Source organism: Nycticebus coucang, chromosome 9, assembly GCF_027406575.1.
Source record: "Nycticebus coucang isolate mNycCou1 chromosome 9, mNycCou1.pri, whole genome shotgun sequence".
Classification (NCBI taxonomy): Eukaryota; Metazoa; Chordata; class Mammalia; order Primates; family Lorisidae; genus Nycticebus; species Nycticebus coucang.
In genome coordinates this window covers 49820381-49840762 of record NC_069788.1, presented here as the reverse complement: position 1 = coordinate 49840762, position 20382 = coordinate 49820381, and the positions used below count along the sequence as shown (strand labels likewise).

At 42.9% G+C, this 20382-nt stretch overlaps 1 protein-coding gene across 2 annotated transcripts in view; it reads right to left on the bottom strand.

Annotated features, from left to right (window-relative positions):
- Positions 1-13804: 13804 nt before the first annotated feature.
- Positions 13805-20382, bottom strand: part of TRIM26 (tripartite motif containing 26) — a 38073-nt gene continuing 31495 nt past the window's right edge. For both annotated transcript variants that reach the window (XM_053600964.1, XM_053600963.1), the window contains exons 5-8: positions 20046-20071; positions 19261-19376; positions 19025-19057; positions 13805-16814 (exon numbers count right to left, since the gene is read on the bottom strand). In XM_053600964.1, the coding sequence (XP_053456939.1) occupies positions 16132-16814; positions 19025-19057; positions 19261-19376; positions 20046-20071 (858 nt within the window). In that variant the 3' untranslated portion in view covers positions 13805-16131. The remainder of the gene's footprint in view (positions 16815-19024; positions 19058-19260; positions 19377-20045; positions 20072-20382) is intronic.

Genomic DNA, 20382 nt, shown 5'->3' with positions numbered 1-20382 from the left:
CCACTCTGGCTCAGGCTGGTCTTGAACCTCGGAGCTCAAGCAGCTCAAGCTCCTGCCTCAGCCTCCCAGAGTGCTATGATTACAGGTGTGAGCCACTGTGCCTAGACTTTAGCCTAAATTTTTATTTTATTTATTTATTTATTTTTGCAGTTTTTGGCCAGGGCTGGGTTTGAACCCGCCACCTCTGGCATATGGGGCCGGCGCCCTGCTCTGTTGAGCCACAGGAGCCACTGCTTTAGCCTAAATTTTTAAGGGAAAAATAAGGATGGGAATTATACTTGAGTTCACTATTTGTTACTGGTACATAAAATTTCTTGTACCTTGTATCTGTTCTTGTGTTTTGTAACCATTTGTTACATAAAATTTCTTCTACCATACCATAATAAGTTACAAAATAAATGCTAAAATTTCTTTATACACATAATACAAAGAAAACGTACCTAAATATAAACAAATAAAATTTTGAATTAAAAAATGAAAGTAGGCTGGGCACCTGTAGCTCAGGGGCTAGGGTGCCAGCCACATACACTGGAGCTGGCGGGTTCAAACCCAGCCCGGTCCTGTCAAACGACAATGACAATTACAACAAAAATATAGCCAGGTGTTGTAGTGGGTGCCTGCAGTCCCAGCTACTTGGGAGGCTGAAGCAACAGATTGCTTAAGCCTAAGAGTTTAAGGTTGCTATGAGCTGTGATGCCAGAGTACTCTACCAAGGGCGACATAATAGGACTCTGTCTCAGGCTCAGCGCCTGTGGCTCAAGCGGCTAAAGCATCAGCCACAAACACCTGAGCTGGCAGGTTCAAATCCAGCCGGGGCCTGCCAAACAACAATGACGGCTGCAACCAAACAATAGCCGGGCATTGTGGCAGGTGCCTGTAGTCCCAGCTACTTGGGAGGTGGAGACAGGAGAATCGCTTGAGCCCAAGAGTTGGAGGTTACTGTGAGCTGTGATGCCACAGCACTCTACCCAGAGCAACAGCTTGAGGCTCTGTCTCAAAAAAAAAAAGAAAGAAAGAAAGAAAGAAAATGAAATATTTTCATTCCTGAATGCCTGGGCCTAAAATGTGGGTGTGCATTATACACTGGAGTACATTATATACAGCAAAATACAGTAATTAAAGAAAGAGAAATTAGAAGTATAGGTTCGGTGCCTGTAGCTCAGCGGCTAGGATGCCAGCCACATACACTGGAGCTGGTGGGTTTGAACCTGGCCTGGGCCTGCCAAACAACAACTACAAAAAAAAAAAAAAAGCTGGGCACCTGGAGTCCCAGCTACTTGGGAGGCTGAGGCAAGAAAATCACTTAAGCCCAACAGTTTGAGGTTGCTGTGAGCTGTGATGCCATGACACTCTACCGAGGGCAACAGAGTAAAACTCTGTCTCAAAAAAAAAGAAAAGAAGTATAAATATTGAGATGAAGGAAAACAGATCTTTCACAAATTCTATCATCATACCTGCTCTCCAAGCTCTCTCTCCACTCCGTCCTCTTCATCACACCCCTGAGGAAACTACCTGAATAATCAACATCTTATCTTAGGGGCCTTAAGATATAGTAAGATAAGATGTTACAATATTTTAACTCCCTACCCTCCCCCCAGATAGGTGTGTAACAATGCAGTCCTCTGGTTCCACCAAGAAATAGCACCCCGAGCAGCATCTCATTTCCTCCCTTCCTCTTCTTCCCCCAACTACCCACATAGTGATTTGCTGTCACTGTCACTATTCATAAGGAGTAATTAAAGAGAGTTTAATGGGAGGGCTATTTAGAAAAATGTGTGTAGGGTTAAGGCAAACCAACAAAAAACGGTGAAGCATTCTTGGTCTGATAGGAGTCACTACCTCTCACCCTAAAAAGGCAAGGGAAGGAGCAGTGCTGACCCTGGAAAGAGCTGTAGCCCCACAGAATCTGTAGTGTAAGATAGGAGAGAGTAGGCTCGGTGCCTGTGGCTCAAGGGCTAAGGCGCCACATACACTTGAGCTGGCGGGTTCAAATCCAGCCCTGGCCCGCCAAACAACAATGATGGCTGCAACCAAAAAATAGCTGGGCGTTGTGGCGGGTGCCATCCCAGCTGCTTGGGAGGCTGAGGCAGGAGAATCGCTTGAGCCCAGGAACTGGAGGTTGCTGTGAGCTGTGCTGCCACAGCACTCTACCCGGGGCAACAGCTTGAGGCTCTGTCTCAAAAAAAAAAAAAAAAAGTAGGAGAGAGTAGCATCAACCAACCCATGGCCCAGGAGGGAAGGCGAACTATTGTTCTCTCTCTGCTCTCTCACAGGGGCCACCTGTTGGCTAAACCCAATTAGAAGTCAGAAGGCAAGAAAGCCTGGCTGATATACCCCATAGCAGCCATCTTTCTAGAACACAGAGAAGCATGGCAAGTACCTGCTGTGGCAAACATACACTACCCAATACATTCATACTCTTCCTATCTAGTGTCCCAGTGATTAGCACCCCTTTTCAGCTAAACTTCTATTAATTTAATTTAATTTAATTTCTTATAGACAAATCTTGCTCTGTTGCCCAGGCTAGAATCCAGCTGCATGATCACAGCTTATTGGAACCTCTAACTCCAGGGCTCAAGTGATCCTCCTGCCTCAGCCTCCCAAATGGCTAGAACTACAGGTATGCATCCCCATATCTAGATAATTTTAAATTTTATTTATTTATTTACTTGTTTCAGATTAATTTGAGGGCACAAAGAATTAGGTTACAATGTTTGCATTTGTTAGGTAGTCCCTCTTATAATTGTGTCCCACCCCTAAGAGGTTTGCCATACACCCTAACATTGTGCCCATTAAGTGGGAGCACACGCATCCCCCTCCTTCCTTCCCTCTCCCTTGTTTCCCCACCCCTGACCTTGAATTGATTTGAGTTTTTCTCTTACGTGGGTGTGTATTAGACCTACTAGCTTCATATTAGTGTTGACTACATTGGATTCTTATTATACTTTACTAAGAAGAACATGTTCAACTCCACCCAGGTTAATACAAAAGATGTAGGCAGGTGCAGTGGCTCACACCTGTAATTTTAGCACTCTGCACTCTAGGAAGCCGAGGTGAATGGATTGCTTGAGCTCAGGAGCTTGAGACCAGCTTGAGCCAGAGTGTGACCCCATCTCTAAAAATAGCCAGGCATTGTAGTGGGTGCCTTAAGTCCCAGCTACTCGAGAGGCTGAAGCAAGAGAATCACTTGAGCCCGAGTTTGAGGTTGCTGTGAGCTGTGACACCATAGCACTCTGCACTCTACCGAGGGTGACAAAGTGAAACTCTCTCTCCAAAAAAAAAAAAAAAAAAAAGATGTAAAGTCTCCATCTTATTTATTTTTTCCGTTTTTGGCCAGGCCCAGTTTGAAGCCACCTCTGGTATATGGGGCCAGCGCCCCACTCCTTGAGCCACAGGTGCCACCCTTATTATTTTTTTTAAGAGGCAGAATCTCACCTTGTCGCCCTTGTGTGATGCTGTGGCATCACAGCTCACAGCAACCTCCAGGTCTTGGGCTTAGGTGATTCTCTTACCTCAGCCCCCAGAGTAGCTGGGACTATAGGAACCTGCCACAACACCCAGCTATTTTTTTGCTGTAATTTGGCCAGGGCTGGGTTTGAACCCACTACCCTCAGTATATGAGGCCAGCACCATACTCACTGAGCCACAGGCACCACCCTCCATCTTTTTAAATGGCTGTGTATTATTCCATTGTATACACATACCACAGTTTGTTAATCCAATCTTCCATTCTTGGGTTGGTAGGCATTTAGGTTGTTTCCACATTTTGGCATTATAAATTGAGCTGTAAATAAACAATCTAGTGCAAATGTCCTTATGATAAAATTATTTTTTTTTCCTTCTGGGTAGATTCACAGTAATGGGATTGCAGGAGGTCTAATCTGAGTTCTTTGAGGATTCTTCATACTTCCTTCCAAAGAGGTTGTATTAGTTTGCCATCCCACCAACAGTGTAAAAGTATTCCCTTCTCTCCACACCCATGCCAGCATTTGCAGCTATGAGACTTTGTAATGTAGGCTGTTCTCGCTGGGGTTAGATGATATCTCAGGGTGGTTTTTAATTGCATTTTTCTGATGATTAAAGATGAGAATTTTTTCTTTTTCTTTTTTCTTTTTTTTGCAGCTTTTGACTGGGGCTGGGTTTGAACCCACCACCTTCAGTATATGGGGCTGGCACCCTACTCAATGAGCCACAGGCACCACCCTGAGAATTTTTTCTTTTCTGATTTTTTTTTCTTTTTTGTAGAGACAGAGTCTCACTTTATGGCCCTCGGTAGAGTGCCTTGGCCTCACACAGCTCACAGCAACCTCCAACTCCTGGGCTTAAGCGATTCTCTTGCCTCAGCCTCCCGAGTAGCTGGGACTACAGGAGCCCGCCACAACGCCCGGCTATTTTTTGGTTGCAGTTTGGCCGGGGCCGGGTTTGAACCTGCCACCCTCGGTATATGGGGCCGGTGCCTTACCGACTGAGCCACAGGCGCTGCCCGAGAATTTTTTCAAATGTTAGCCATTCGTCTGTTTTCCTCAGAGAAATTTCCGTTCCTATCTCCCTTGTTGATTTTCTGTCTAAATGATATGTCTAATGCTGAGAGTGGGGTGTTCCCTGTTATTATTGTATTGCAGTCTCTCTCTCTTTAGACCTGGTAACATTTGCCTTCTGAATTTGAGTACTCCAGTGTGGGATGTATACATTTAAAACTGTTAAATCCTCTTGCTGGACTGATCCTTTTATTACAATATAATGACCTTCTTTTATTTATTATTCTTTGTTTTTGTTTGGGAAAAGGTCTCACTCTGTCACCTAGGCTAGAGTGCAATGATGTGATTATAACTCACTATAACTTTGAACTCCTGGGCTCAAGTTATCCTCTCCTGCCTCAGTGTCCCAAGTAGCTAGATTAGAGGCACTTGACACTGTGCCTGGTTAAGTTTTTAAGTTTTTGTAGAGATGGTGGTCTCACTATGTTGCCCAGGCTGGTCTTGGACTCCTGCTCTCAAGTGATCCTCTCATTTTGGCCTCAAAATGTGCTCATTGTTCCCAGCATTTTTTATTATCTTTGACCTAAATTTGTTTTATCTAAAGTACAGCTACTCCTGCTTCTTTTTGGTCTCTGTTTGCACGGAATACTTTTCCTCATCCCTTCACTTTCAGTGTATATTTGTCTTTACTGGTGAGTTTCTTGTAAACAGCATACAGGCGGATCATGCTTTTTAATTCATTCAGCCATTTTATATCTTTCAAGTGGAGAATTTAATCAGTTTACATTCCAGGTTATTATGGATATATGATGCTTTTTTCCTATCAAGTTGTTAATAATTTGCTAGTTATTCTGTATGTTCTTGTTCCTTTCTTTTTCTCTTGCTGTTTGTTGTTTTGGTTTGGTGGGTTTCTGTACTATTTGAGTCCTTTCTCTTTCTTTGTGTAATTGTTTTACCAGTGAATTTTATACTTTCATGCATTTTTATGATGGTAAACATAAAAATGTTTATGATGGTCCTTTCATTTCTAGTTTTAAGACTCCCTTGAGCATTTCTTGTAGGGCCAGTCTAGTGGTAATAAATTCCCTCAGCATTCGCTTCTCTAGGAAAGACTCTTCATTTCTCTTTAATTCATAGTGGTTAATTTTGCTGGGTCTACTATTCTTAATTGCCAGGGTGTTTGTTTTTTTTCTTTCAGTACTTTGAATATATCATCCCATTCTTTTCCGCCTGTAAGATTTCTGCTTAAAAGTCCACTGTTACTCTGATGGGTTTTCCTTTATAGATGCCTAGGAGCTTTACTCCTGCTGTTTTAGGATTCTTTGACTTTAGACCGTCTGATTATAATGTGCTGTGGAGAAAGCCTTTTTGCATTGCATCTGCGTAGGGCAGGAGTCCTCAAAAGACCGTTGGAGGGCAGGACTATAGTTTAAAAAAAAAAACAAAACTATGAACAAATTCCTATGCACACTGCACATATCTTATTTTGAAGTTAAAAAACAAAACGGGAACAAATACAATCACACCGCCTCATGTGGCCCGCAGGCCACAGTTTGAGGACCCCTGGCCTAAGGTATGTGAAGCCTCCTGTACCTGAATGTATAAATCTCTTATGAGATCTTAGAAAATTTTATCTATTACTTTGTTAAATAGATTTTCTAATCCCTTCATTTTCTTTTCACTCTTTGGATGAATAATTTATATATTTGGTAACTTTATATTGTCCCAAATGTCACAAAGTCTTAGATCATTTCTTTTCCATTTTGTCCGACTAGGTTATTTCAAAAGACCTGTCTTAAAAGCCCTGAGATTGTTTCTTCTGCTTTATCTAGTCTATTTCACCTATTTATTTATTAATTTTTGAGATGGAGTCTTACTTTGCTGCCCTCAGTAGAATGCAGTGGTGTAATAGCTCACAGCAACCTCAAACTCCTGGGCTTAAGCAATTCTCTTGCCTCAGCCTCCCAGGTAGCTGGGACTACAGGCACTAACCACCCCACCTGAGTATTTTTTTTTTTTTTTTTTAAGAGATGGGGTCTTGGCTCTGGCTCAGGCTTGTCTCAAACTCATAAACTCAGGTAATCCATCTGCCTTGGCCTGCCGGAGTGTTAGTATTACAGGCGTGAGACACCTCACCCAGCCTTTATCTACTCTATTGTCACAGCTTTCAAATGTTTCACAGCTTTCCTTCAATAAATTCTTCTATTCTAGAATTTGTATTTGGTTGTTTGTTGTCTTTTTTAATCTTTTTGGTAAATTTCTCCTTCTATCCTGAATTTTCTGATTTCTTTGTATTGTTTTTCAGAATTATGTGTATCACTGAGTTTCTTTAAAAATCAGAATTTTGAATTTTTTTTTTTTTGAGACAGTCTCTCACTATGTTGCCCTCAATAGAATGCTATGACATTACAGCTCACAGCAACCTCAAATTCTTGGGCTCAAGCAATTCTCTTGCCTCAGCTTCCCAAGTAGCTGGGACTATACCGGAACTCACCACAATGCCTGGCTATTTTTTGTTGTAGTTGTTATTGTTGGTTAGCTGGCCTGGGCCGGGTTCAGGGTCAGGTTTGAACCCTAACTTTGGTGTATGTGGCTGGTGCCATAACCACTGTGCTATGGGCGCCAAGCCTGTATTTTGAATTCTTAAGATTTTGTTAATTTCTTGATTGGAATCTGTAGCCTGAAAATTGTCTTCCTTTGTTGGTGTCATATTTCCTTGGTTTGTTTTTTTCCTGTGTCCTTACATTGATAGCCAAGCATCTGGTGCAATAGTCATGTCTTCCAAGTTTTCAAAATTGTTTTTGTAGAGGATTTTGTGTGTGTATGTTGAAATGTATACACTGGTTGAATAGGACACTTTGGTTTTGATTGTGAGTGCTTACAGTAGTGTGATCTCTGTAATTTGCTTACACTTATGTCTCAATAGCAACTTGCAGCAGTGGTTGAAATTGTCCCAGGGGGTTTTGGGAGCACCTGGTTTCCCCTCTTACTCTTCTGTCTAGTAGCAGCAGTAGAGGTTGCACCAGTCCAGCTTCAAAGCAGGATACCAGACCCTTAGCATCCAGATTCTCAGAATGGCACTATGCAAAAACTACTCTAGGCTTGGATGCCTGTGGGACTCCACATGAATACCCTTACTGGAGCAAGGTCGATGTGTGATCTCTAGGCATTTCTCTATGTTAGGGTTGAGGCCTAAGACATTCTCTTGTAGCTAAGATTGTATTAGGTTATTAAGAATGAAATGTCCAATTTCCTTAAGTACTAAGTTTGACAGATGGTATCTCTGACATTTCACTTTCATACTTCCTGTTTTATTTTCATTGTTAAGGTACATTTTCATTTTTTCAAACACATGGCGTAACTTGTGATTATCTGTCAAAAAAGAAATTTTTTTTTTTTTTTTTGTGGTTTTTGGCCGGGGCTGGGTTTGAACCCGCCACCTCCGGCATATGGGACCGGTGCCCCACTTCTTGAGCCACAGACGCCACCCCTGTCAAAAAAAATTTTACAGCAATTTTTGTGAAACTATGGATAATTTGTGGGGGTTTTGTTTGGGGGGTTGTTTATTTTTGTGAGAGTCTCACTTTGTCGACCTTGGTAGAGTGCAGTGGTGTCATAGCTCACAGCAATCTCAAACTCTTTGCCTCCTGATTAGCTGGGACTACAGGCGTCCACCACAAAGCCCGGCAGAGACCAGGTCTCACTCTTGCTCAGGCTGGTGTCAAACTCTGAGCTCAAGCAATCCACCTGCCGTGGCCTCCCAGTGTGCTAGGATTACAGGTGTGTGAGTCACCACACCTGGCCTTGTGTTATTCTTGAATATGAGTTCTGTTGTGGAACCGATCCAGTGCAGACAGCTCAAAATATCAATGAAATGTTTGGGAAGCATGTCGCTAACACTGCAGAATTTAAACAACTTGGAATCCAAATTAAAAATTCAAGCAGATTTTACCAGAAATCTGAACGCCCAGTATGTTCGTGTGCTTTTGTGCATACATTTCCCCAGTGCTCAGGACACCTATATGCTTTGTTCATTGTCAGAAGCTGTAGTGAAAGCATTTTGTGTGATTTTCGCTGCTAATTTTATGTTTTTATGACTGTTTTTTTTTTTTATGTAGTAACAACTATGTGCATCCACCATGGGTCCTAAGGTGTAGTGAGGAAAATAAGAGTAAGAGGGAAGCTGTTGGGCTGCGTCTGTGGCTCAGTCGGTAAGGCGCCGGCCCCATATACCGAGGATGGCGGGTTCAAACCTGGCCCCAGCTGAACTGCAACCAAAAAATAGCTGGGTGTTGTGGCGGGCGAATGTAGTCCCAGCTACTCGGGAGGCTGAGGCAAGAGAATCGCTTATGCCCAGGAGTTGGAGGTTGCTGTGAGCTGTGTGATGCCATGGCACTCTACCGAGGGCCATAAAAAAAAAAAAAAGAGGGAAGCTGTTAGAGCTACAATTGAAGGTAGAAAAGATCTTATCGCTAAGCATGAAAGCGTACACATGTGGCTGATCTCACCACTATGTTTCGGATGCCTAAATCGATTGTTTGTACAATTTCGAAAAATAAAGAAGCTATCAAAGCAGCTCATGTGGTGAAATGGGTTATGACATTGACCTCTAGGAGATCGAAAAGTATGAAAGAGGCTCAGCGCCTGTAGCTCAGCAGCTAAGGTGCCAGCCACATACGCCGGAGCTGGTGGGTTCAAACCCAGCCTGGGCCTGCCAAACAATCACAACTACAACCAAAAAAAAAAATAGCTAGGCATTGTGGCGGGCGCCTGTAGTCCCAGCTACTCAGGAGGCTGAGCCAAGAGAATCGATTAAGCCCAAGTTTGAGGTTGCTGTGAGCTGTGACGGCACAACACTCTACCAAGGGTGACATAGTGAGATGCTGTCTCAAAAAACAAAAACAAAAAAAATGTGGAAAAGATGGAAAAACTCCTCTCAGTTTGGATTAATGAAAAACAGCTGGTTGGTGATGTGCTTTCTGAAATAATTTGTGAGAAAGCCAAGGCCCTCCCGGATGATTTAGTGAAAGGTATGCCTGCTACCAGTGCTCAAAAGGAGGAGTTTAAAGCTCGTAGGGGGGTAGTTTAAGAACTTTAAAAAAAAGGACTGCAATCCATGGTGTTGTTATGGGTGGAGAGACTGCCAGTTCTAATCTGGAAGCAGAAAAGTTTGTAAAGGAGTTTAAGGAGTTTGTGAACAGTGAGGAGTATGTTTCGAAACAAGTGTTCAATTGTGATGAAAAAGGCCTTTATATTTTTAGGTATTAATATTTTTAATTTTATTAATTTACATTTTTATTCAAATATTTTTAATATTTTACCTTAAAATCCAATTTACTGTTAAAATCATTTTGAAAATTTGAGTTTGTGGGACCCACAAATGGATTAATCCAGTTTCTATAATTTTAAAGGAAAAAAACTGTCTTGGAATTCAAATGATTTAGAACTTGAGCGGGGTTCTAGAACAGATTAAGTTCAGATTCCAAGGTATCCCAACATTATACATTGTTCTGGTGATTTTAATCTTGAAAATGAACCGTGTGGGTGACCTAAGACCAAGGTTGATAATGATGAGCTGAAACCTGTTCATGGAAGTGAATGCATCTCGAAATATACGTGAATTAGCAGCAAGGTTTGACGTTACTATTCCAACAACATTGAAGCATTTGAAACAAATCAGTGAGGTAAAGAAGCTGGATAGGGCCAGGTGCAGTAGCTCATGCCTGTAATCCTAGCACTCTGGGAGGCCAAGGTGGGTAGATTGCCTGAGCTCATGAGTTCAAGACTGGCCTGAGCAAGAGTGAGATCCCACCTCTAAAAATAGCTGGGCATTGTGGCAGGTGCCTGTAGTCCCAGTGACTCCCAGCTACTTGGGAGGCTGAGGCAAGGGGATCACCTGACCCCAAGAGTTTGAGGTTGTTGTGAGCTGTGGTGCCATAGCATTCTTCCGAGGGTGACATTTTTCACACTCTATCACACACACACAAAAAGCTGGAGATGGGTGCCTCATGAATCAAACAAATGTGAGAAGACTAATTGTCTCAAAGCTTGCCTTTCTTTGCTGTCACAGTATAAAGATGAACCATTTCTATACTGTATTGTTACATATCATGAAAAAAATCGATTTTCTTTTTTTGAGACAGAGTCTCACTTTGTTGCCCTCAGTAGAGTCCCCTGGCATCACAGCTCACAGCAACCTCAAACTCTTGGGCTTAAACAATTCTCTTGCCTCAGCCTCTCAAGTAGCTGGGAGTACAGGCGCCCGCCACAATGTACAGATGTTTTTTAGAGATGAGGTCTCGCTCTGGATCAGGCTGGTCTCGAACTCATGTGCTCAGGTAATCCACCCGTCTCGGCCTCCCAGAGTGCTAAGGTTACAAGCATGAGCCACCATGCCCGGCCAATTCTTTTTGACAAACACAAATATGCAGTACAATAGTTGGATAAGATGAAGTGCCAAAACACAATCCAAAGCCAAATATTCATCAAAAAAAGTTAATGGCAGCTCAGCACCTGTGGCTCAAGTAGCTAAAGTGCCAGCCACATACACCCGAGCTGGCGGGTTCAAATCCAGCCCGGGCCTGCCAAACAATGGCAGCTGCAACCAAAAAATAGCCGGGCATTGTGGCAGTTGCCTGTAGTCCCAGCTACTTGGGAGGCTGAGGCAAGAGAATTGCTTGAGCCCAGGAGTTGGAGGTTGCTGTGAGCTGTGATGCTACGGCACTCTACCCAGGGTGACAGCTTGAGGCTCTGTCTCAAAAAAAAAAAAAAACCTAATGGCATCTGTTTGGTGGTCTAGCACTGATGTTATCCACTACAGCTTCATGAAACCTGGTCCATCAATTACTGTGGTTGTCTAACGCAACCAATTGGATGAAATGATAAGAATGCTGGCAATTAAGCAGCCAAGACTGGTCAATAGAGACAGGCCAAACCTCTTTCAAGACAATGCTTGACCACATGTCACACAAACAATGCTGCTCAAACTATAGGCTAACTTGGAAACTGTCATTTACTATATTCACCAGACTTTCCACCAACTGACTACCACTTCTTCCAAACTTTGGATCACTTCTTGCAAGGAAAAATATTCAATTCTGAACAAGCTATGGAAAATGCCTTTTGCAATTTCATCACCACTCACACTCCAGGCTTCTTTGGTACTAGCATAAACAAGCTAAGATGGCAAAACTGTGTTGCTGGTTTGGGCTCATACTTTAATTGTACTGGTTCCTGAGATATAATAAACTTTCGATTCATAATGGAACATTTCATATTTAATAACTCAAACGAAAATCCAAGGAGGGAGTGTGGAGTCCTGGGTGTTTTCTTCTTTCACCCTTCCCCCACATCCAGAGCTTCTCCCAGCTGCCAGCCAAGCAAATCACCTTTCTTCATTCTCCTTACTTGCTTTGGCGCTCCCCATCATTTCTCTTTTGAATTCCAGTGTTTTCTCTTAAACAATCTATTCAAAATGTGAATATCTACTTACTATTTTGATTCCTCTCCATAGAGGAAGCCCATACTAGCTTCATCTAGTCAGTCATCTTGACTTCTTCCTTCCTCCAAATAGCTATCATTAAAATGTAATTACATTTTATTTTTGTCTGTTGCAGTTTTAAACATACTATACATTTTGTATTGCTCTGTTTATTTTTATTGTCTCTCTCTTCTAGAACATAAGATCCTAGAGAAAAGGAACTTTAAAAAGAAAAAAAAACCAATGCATCCCAAGTTGCCAAGAACAGTGCCTGGCAAATAATAGGTACTCAATATTTGCTTACTGAATTGCATCATTACTCCTCTGGTTATAATACTTCAGTAGCACTTAGGAAAAAAATCCAAACTTTTAAATATAGTCCACAAGACCCCACGTGATTTGTCTCTGCTTTCCTCTCCACCTTCATCTCTGTGGCTCTGCTTGCTCATAACCACATTCTAGACACGGTCTTTCTGCACCCAGCTTGTCCCTGTCTTAGAACTTTGCCATTCTCTCTGGCTGGTGTGATCTTAGACATCTCTCACCATTCGGATTTCAACTTTAAAGTCATCTTCTCAAAGAATCCCTTTCTGATCACCCATCATAAAGGAGATACCAGGTCATTTTCTGTTACAATCCTATTTCAGTTCTTTGCATAGTGCTAATTATTATTTTATTTATTATTTTAACTTATTGCTTGTCACTCTCCACTCTAATAAAAATTCCATAAGTGCAGGAACTTTGTTAACCTTATCACTGTTGTAGCACAGAAACCTCCTGGCACATCACAGGTTCTCAATAAATGAATTGAGGCTGGAGATAATAGATTTGAGAGAACACAGAAAATGAAGAAGATAATTCATCAAGAAATAATTCAATAAAATTTCCCAGAATTGAAAAGTTATTAATCAGTAGAATGAAAAAATCCACTGAATTAATCAGCACAATGGGGAAAAAAGCACAAAAAGCACATCAAGAAATCTAAGTGTAAGAACATAGATAAGACTCAAAAACTTCCTGTGAAAAGATACACAGATAAACCACATACCAAGAATTGGAACAGTATCGCAAAAATTCCAACAGCAACAATAGAAGCTGGAAGGTAGTAGAAAAATATCTTTGAAATTTCCAAAGGAAAACTATTCCTAACGAAGAATCCTATACCTAGTGAACCTATTAAATAAGTATAAAAGTGGGATAAAAATATTTCCAGATATTCATGATTTTAAAATTCAACTTCCATGCACCATTTCTCAGGAAGCCACTGGATAATGTCTCACCAAGGTGAAATAAACTAATAGGATAAGAAATAGAAACAAGGCAGGAACCCCAGAATGATGGAGATCCAGGAAGCCGTGCACAGTTGAAGCAGCAACCATTCCAGATTTATGGTTGGATTCCAGAAGAGATTAAACTTTAAGACAAAATTGGTAACAGTACTTGGTGACTTACCATCTTGAGATTTTGGACAACTGCTAAAAAGTTTAGGACATAGGAAATGAAACAAAATGGGGGGGGCAATTATTAACTCTGTGGAAAACAAAACATTATGCAAAAAGAAAAAATAATCATGGCCACATTCATACCCAGGTGTAACAGCTTTTACATACATAGTAATATCCATACTGAATACTTATTTAATGTTAGGACCACATTGAAAAAATGAAGACAGGTGGAAAGAGAGTGTTTTGAGTGTATGCTAAGGGACAGACAACAGAAGGCTAGACCTTCTTTCTCCACAGCAGGAAATCAGAGGATAAGGCCCCAAACGCAAACTATTTAGAAAACATAAAGGTAAACACCAAAATAGTCTACCAAAAAGGATGAGGAATGGAGCAGGAGAATGTTCTTTTTTTTTTTTTTTTGAGACAGAGTCTCACTATGTTGCCCTCAGTACAGTGCTGTGGTGTCATAGCTCACAACAACCCTCAACTCTTGGGCTTAAGCGATTCTCTTGCCTCAATCTCCCAAGTAGCTGGGACTACAGGTGCCTGTCACAACGCCTGGCCATTTTCTTGCTACAGTTATCACTGTTGTTTAGCTGGCCCAGGCCAGGTTCTAACCTGCCAGCCCCAGTGTATGTGGCCAGTGCCCTAACTACTGGCCAGGCATGTTTTTTGTAATAAGCTTTGTAGAAATAATTGCCTATATGTGCAAGTATAGTTCATAAAAAAACTAAAACATATGAATATAAAAGATACAGACTTTAGATGAGTCCACAGGGAGGAAATAGGCTCTTTGCCTCTAGCATAAGCTTAGAGGCAGTTTCATACAATCTTCCTTTTCCATCTTTAAAATGGTAATTTTGAAATATCAAGACAAGAAATGGTTAAACAGTTGACATGTTAGTAGGCAAGACTGAATCTCTGTAGATTTTATTTCCTTTGGGACACTCATTTTTTGAGGTAGGATTTTAGATGTGCCATGCTGGACATCATCCCTATCATCGAGCCTCATCATATGCTCCAAGATGCAGGACCTCAGCTCAGGGGCACCACTGCAGGAGGAAGAAGGTAGAGCCACATGATGGCTGGTCTGTGTCCCATGGGAGGCTCTTTTGTGGGACACCCAGAAATGACAGCATGCGTGTAAACGGAAGACAGAAAGCTGAGTTCTAGACATATGTGCAGAAGAAAAATCCTAGGCTACTGCTATCAATGGAACCTCTTTGTATCCAGTTGAGGTTTAGTTACATCTGACATATATATATATGCACACGTCTATCTCCAGGCTGTTCATTCAACAAGTCTTTATTGAGCACCTACTCTGTGCCCAGCACTGCACTAGGTGTCATGAAGAATACAAGATAAGGTGTCCTCCCTCTAGGACCCATGGTTCTCAACCTTCCTAATGCCGCGACACTTTAATACAGTTCCTGTGGGTCACCACCTACAGGTTGAGAACCGCTGTTCTAGGAGCTTACAGAACTAGAGGCAGAGATAAGATGTACACGTGACTCAGGCAGCATGTAACACATACCAAGTGGGCAACTCCTGAGACAATGTGGTGATTAAGAGACCACTAAGACCCAGAGCCACTGGAGCAGTCACTTAAAGGATGGGGGAAGAGTTAAAACTTTGATTAGCAGGGGATCAGCAGAGTACTTGGAATGGTTAAGGACCAGACTAGGAGATCAACTTGGTGGAGCAGGGGGCTCACCTGTCCAGAGGCCAGGCCATGGATTGGGTTTGTGGGCAACAAGGAGATGCCTCACTCCCTCTGACACGGACACTGCCTTCCCTTCCTCTCCCCGCACTGCCCTGGCTTTCTATCCCTGTTCCCTCTTAGGAAAGCAGAACCAGGATGCTGAGAAGGACGAGAGACAGAAGCTGAATACTCTCCTGGAGGCAGAGTAGATTTTGCTTTGCTGTGGTGTTCCTAGATGTGCTGATCAAAATCTGTATGTACTATACTTTTTAAAAACTCCCCTCAAAAGGAGCAATCCAGAGAGATAATTTATTGATCAGTGATCACAACTGTTACCCCAAAACCACATGTATCTAGATCCTTCTCCTAAGACCATAGATGGTTCCAGGGAGTCCCCCTGCCTCCTTGGCTATGGAAATCTCATACACTTGGCCTTGGTTTCAGAGAAGCATGAACTCTGCTCTGGACCTCATGAGATGATTTCTACTGATACTTCAGACCTTAAATGGTCCCAGAAGTTCAGTCAATTTTCCCTGTTTAATTTTTAGTATATTCACATATGCTTAACTCTGAGTTGGAATGGGAGGGTAGATCTGTTTAAAATGCCAGGGAAGGTGAGCAGCAGAGTAGATTTGGGCAAGGGGGAACCTATGGGAATAGCAAAATGGTCTTAGACATAATTGGTCTTTCCCAGGCCTTGCTATACTGGGCAAGAAAATGCTGCCTCGGCTCCTTATTCAACAAAGAAAGTGCAGAGCCTGGGCCAAGACAGTGATCAAAAGGAAAAAAGCCCTCATAGTCTTCAGAGTCAGAAGTTCCCACAGGGAATCAGCAGGTGGGAAAAGAATCCAATTAGAGCAACAGCACTGAGTGAGGTCTCTGGGCCACAGCAATGGGGAGATGACCGTTAGTGGACGGGGGGTCCCACCTCTCACCTATTCCAGTTGCTCAGGCCAGGGACCCCTTTCTCCCAGTCAGAGAGATCTGGAATCTGTGAATATGAGGCCAGGGGGCAGTTGTTGGAGCTTAAGGTCTCAGCAGGAGGCGCGTTCCTGGCCACTTAAGCCACAGGAAGGGGACCAGGCGACGGGTGAAGGTGGCAGTGAAGGTATAGATGAGTTCCTGTGACTCTGCATTGGTAAAAGTCACAGTCCCCCCTTCATAATCCAGGGCAATGCCCACTCTCCGGGGCCGCAGTGCAGGGAAGAGCTCAGCCTCAGGGTTCGTGTTGGCCCAGATACCCGAGGAGGAGAGGCGCAGAGCCCATACCCCATCCTCCGGCCGCAGGGAGAGGTCTCCCTTTCTCTTCACAGAGTCTCTGGCCACCCCCACCATGCAGCTTTCCAGAATGTCCTCGTCTTCCTCTTCCTCCTCCTCCTCTTCATCACCCAACGACTCCTCGTCCTCGTCTGTTTCCCAGTCATCGTATCCATCCCCATAGCCAGCCTCCTCTTCCTCCTCCTCCTCTTCCCCTTCTTCCTCCTCATCCCCCTCCTCTTCATCCTCAGACCAGCCCTCCCTCTCCACCTCCACTTCCCAGTAGACCTTGCCCCAGGTGAAACCCTTGCTGCCCAGCACACCTGGCTCACAATCAAATTGCTGGGGGTGCAGGTAGGCACTCTTGTACAGGCTGGTGTAGGTCACACACTTCCAGTCCTCTGACAGCTGCAGGTACCCACTGGCCGATTGCGGGTCCAGGGTGACACTCACTGTGGGGACAAGCAAAGAAGTAACAGCATCACTGCTTTTCTTTTTAAGATATAGGGAATAAAGTTTATTCTGACAAAATTAAAGTAGCATCCCTTAATTAGTAATATAACATCCTTAATTTGGAGTTAAGCATGACACATTTCCTTGCTCTCCCATAGTTCATTAAATCACCATAATTAAACTGCTTTATAAAACTGATGCTAAAATAGCTTTACTGTTTTCGCTTACACTGATTCCAAATGAAACTTTTTCATAAGCTTCTTCTATCTCTGAGTCCACACCATCATCAATCCGATTCAAGTACAGATGACTAGCCCCTAACATATCTGTTCTATTTTCTTCATAATCTGGAAAGAAATCCTCTTTTTCTTTTTTTTTGAGACAGTCTCAAGCTGTTGCCCTGAATAGAGTGCTATGGTATCACAGCTCACAGCAACCTCAAACTCTTGGGCTTAAGCGATTCTCTTGCCTCAGCATCCCAAGTAGCTGGGACTACAGGCGCCTGCCACAAAGCCTGGCTATTTTTTGTTGCAGATGTCACTGTTGTTTGGCAGGCCCAAACTGGGTTTGAACCCACCAGTCTCGGTGTATGTGGGTGATGTCCTAGCCGCTGAGCTACAGGCACTGAGCCGAAATCCTCTTTTTCAAGTAATTCTTGTTATTCCTCTTGGTAAAAGTAACACCATCAGATGTATAAAATGTTGGTTCAATTATAAAGTAGTGAGGATCATTTTTGGGAATTGTCTTACATCTCTGCTGCAGTTTGCATCTAGGACATTTTCAAGTCTCTGAATAATTTCTTCCATAGTAGTTTTTTCTTTTTTCTTCCAAGTACTTTTCAAAGCTGATCCTGTTGACTTCAGTAATTTCACTGCACAAATTAAGGTATCATTCATAGGATTAGAAAAGAAGGTATTCTGCAACTTCAGACCAGCCTGAAGAATATCTGTTCCTAGGCCAGGCCTGGTGGCTCACACCTGTAATCCTAGCACTCTGGGAGGCCAAAGCAGGTGGATTGCTTGAGCTCACGAGTTTGAGACCAGCCTAAGCAAAAAGTGAAACCCCATCTCTACTAAAAATAGAAAAACTGAGGGAAGAGAATCACTTGAGCCCAAGAGTTGGAGGTTGCTGTGAGCTATGACAATCTACCCAGGGTGACAGCTTTAGACTCTGTCTCAAAAAAAAAAAAAAAAAAAGAAAAGAGTATCTTCTTGTAACTTGTCCACTTGTTATTTTGGTTAAGATAAAGTTCTCCCAAAGAGTACATATGAAGAAATTGTTTTTGTGTAACTTCATCCCCTTGATCTTTAACTTCATATTCAGTCCAACATCTTTGGAGTAGAAACTGCTGGAAGGTATCAACTGTTAGCTACTTGCCTGGTACTGGTATGGGTAATTATCTGTTGTAACCTAACCATTCATGGTCTCCACAAACTGTTCAGTTTCAAACTAGACTACTCTGCTGTGTAAGACAACTCAAAAAGTCCTAAGCACATTCCAATAGAACCTCACAACCATCCTAACAGAATTAGGATGTATAATCCTCACAACCATCCTAACAGAATTCTGTATAATGAGAGGAATACCTTGATGCATAACATTCTGGGGGATTCACAGATAGCTTAGCCATTATTAATACAGGGGCTACAACCACAACCACCTAGGGTTTAGCCATTGCTGACTCCAAGTTCTGCTGTAAGATTTTATCATGTGAACCTAGGTGGAGCTCTCGGGTGCTGGACCCACTCCATACTTCTCAGGAGATCAAGAGTGAGAGTGGGCTGAGAGGAGGCCACCAGTCTCCACAATCCAAGGGGTGCCATTCACATCTTGGTCTATATGAATGGTGCCCCTGAGTGGTATGCAGTAAACAACCTTAGGCTACCACTTCTGTTTGCTCAGAATGCAGGAGCCATGAGGCCAGGCAGATGAGAGGAAGCTTAGGTACAGGGAAAGGGCTGGTGGTAGGACCTGCAAGGATTGAATAATCAGACACGGGGCAGAGAAGGGTCAGACTAGCAAGGGGAGATCTCTATTCCAGACTAAAGGGTAGATTGGACAGAAAATGTAAGGAGGGGAGGAAACTTCTGGTTTGCAGCTAAAAAATTCTTCCTGTTACAAAAGGGGCTCTTTGGGGGCCAGGGAGCAGTGAGGAGAGGGAATTTTCTGTATTTGATAAAATGGTGGGAATGACCCTCTGGACACTCACCTGTCTTATATTCCAAGTCTCTCAGCAGCTTCCCTGAGGAGAACAAAGGACAGCAATGACCCTCAAGCTCAGAAAACTTATGGGCCCATTTCTTTCTCAGGTGGTATTAATTTCCTGATAGGGCTCTGTCCCCAAGAAAACAAAAAGACCCTTTGAAGAGGTTGGAGAATATGATATAAAGGGCCTCTCTCTAGGTGGTGGCCCCACTGTGATTCCCAGCTTATCTCAACCCTTACCTTGGAATTCTCTCAGGCCACGCTGCAGGGAGAGGACTTTATCTGAGAATTCTCCCGTCCTTTTTTTAACTACCCGAGTGATGGGTTTCCCAATCCAGAACTTCTTCCGCGGATACCTGAGAAGATGGCAGACTTAACAACCTATTGTTTAGCTCTTCTTACTTTTCTTCATATTTACCTCTCAATCCTCACAACAATTATGAAGTAGGTGGTAAAAATATGATTTCCAAACAAGTGGCAGAAAAGCAGGCACCCAAAACACCAGCTAAGATAGGACTGAAGAACATCAGCAGACTCCACTTCCATAGCTTTGTCTACTAAGCCACATTTCTACTCTCTCTACTCTGTCCCACTTCAAACAAGGATGGTCGGGGCAGCGCCGGTGGCTCAAAGGGGTAGGGCGCCAACCCCATATGCTGGAGGTGGTGGGTTCAAACCCAGCCCCAGCCAAAAACTGCAAAAAATAAAATAAATAAATAAATAAAATAAAAGTCTCTGACTGTCACTTAGACATTGGGTAATCATTCTTTAAAAAAAAAAAAAAAACAAGGATGGTTGGCCAAGGAGCCAGGATTACACAGAGAACTTTGTCAGGTATAGGGCAAGTGTCCAGTTCTTGAGAATATGTTCCTACTTCCCAGAAGGGCATCAGGATAAACCGCGCCATTTAGAAACCTCTGGAACCATATCACGCCCTATTAATTCAAATGAACCTGGTCAAGAAGAGGTGAGGAAACATAAGCGCAGAGGAATGAGGCACAGTATGGGGACAAAATGCTTTTTACCTGTTTAGGAAGTCTCTGGTATCCTCCTGGAAGGGAAGAAAGCACAAGCATAAATGTGAATCAAATAAGACTTAAATTCTTATGCACCAAACTGCGTTAGAGGTGGACGATCAGTGAACAAAACAAATGTGACCCCTTCCTTATGGGGCTGACATTCTAGAGAGAGCACTGGATAAAATAAGAAAACAAAGCCACTAAGGGTGGGGAACAAAAGAGTCAACCTATCGGGGAGACACTTGTGCTGAGAACACAAGAAAGTACTGGCCAGGTAAAGAGTGGTAAACAGGTGAAACAGGAAAGGAATTGGTGAAAGAAGCAGGGGCCAGATCATGCAGGG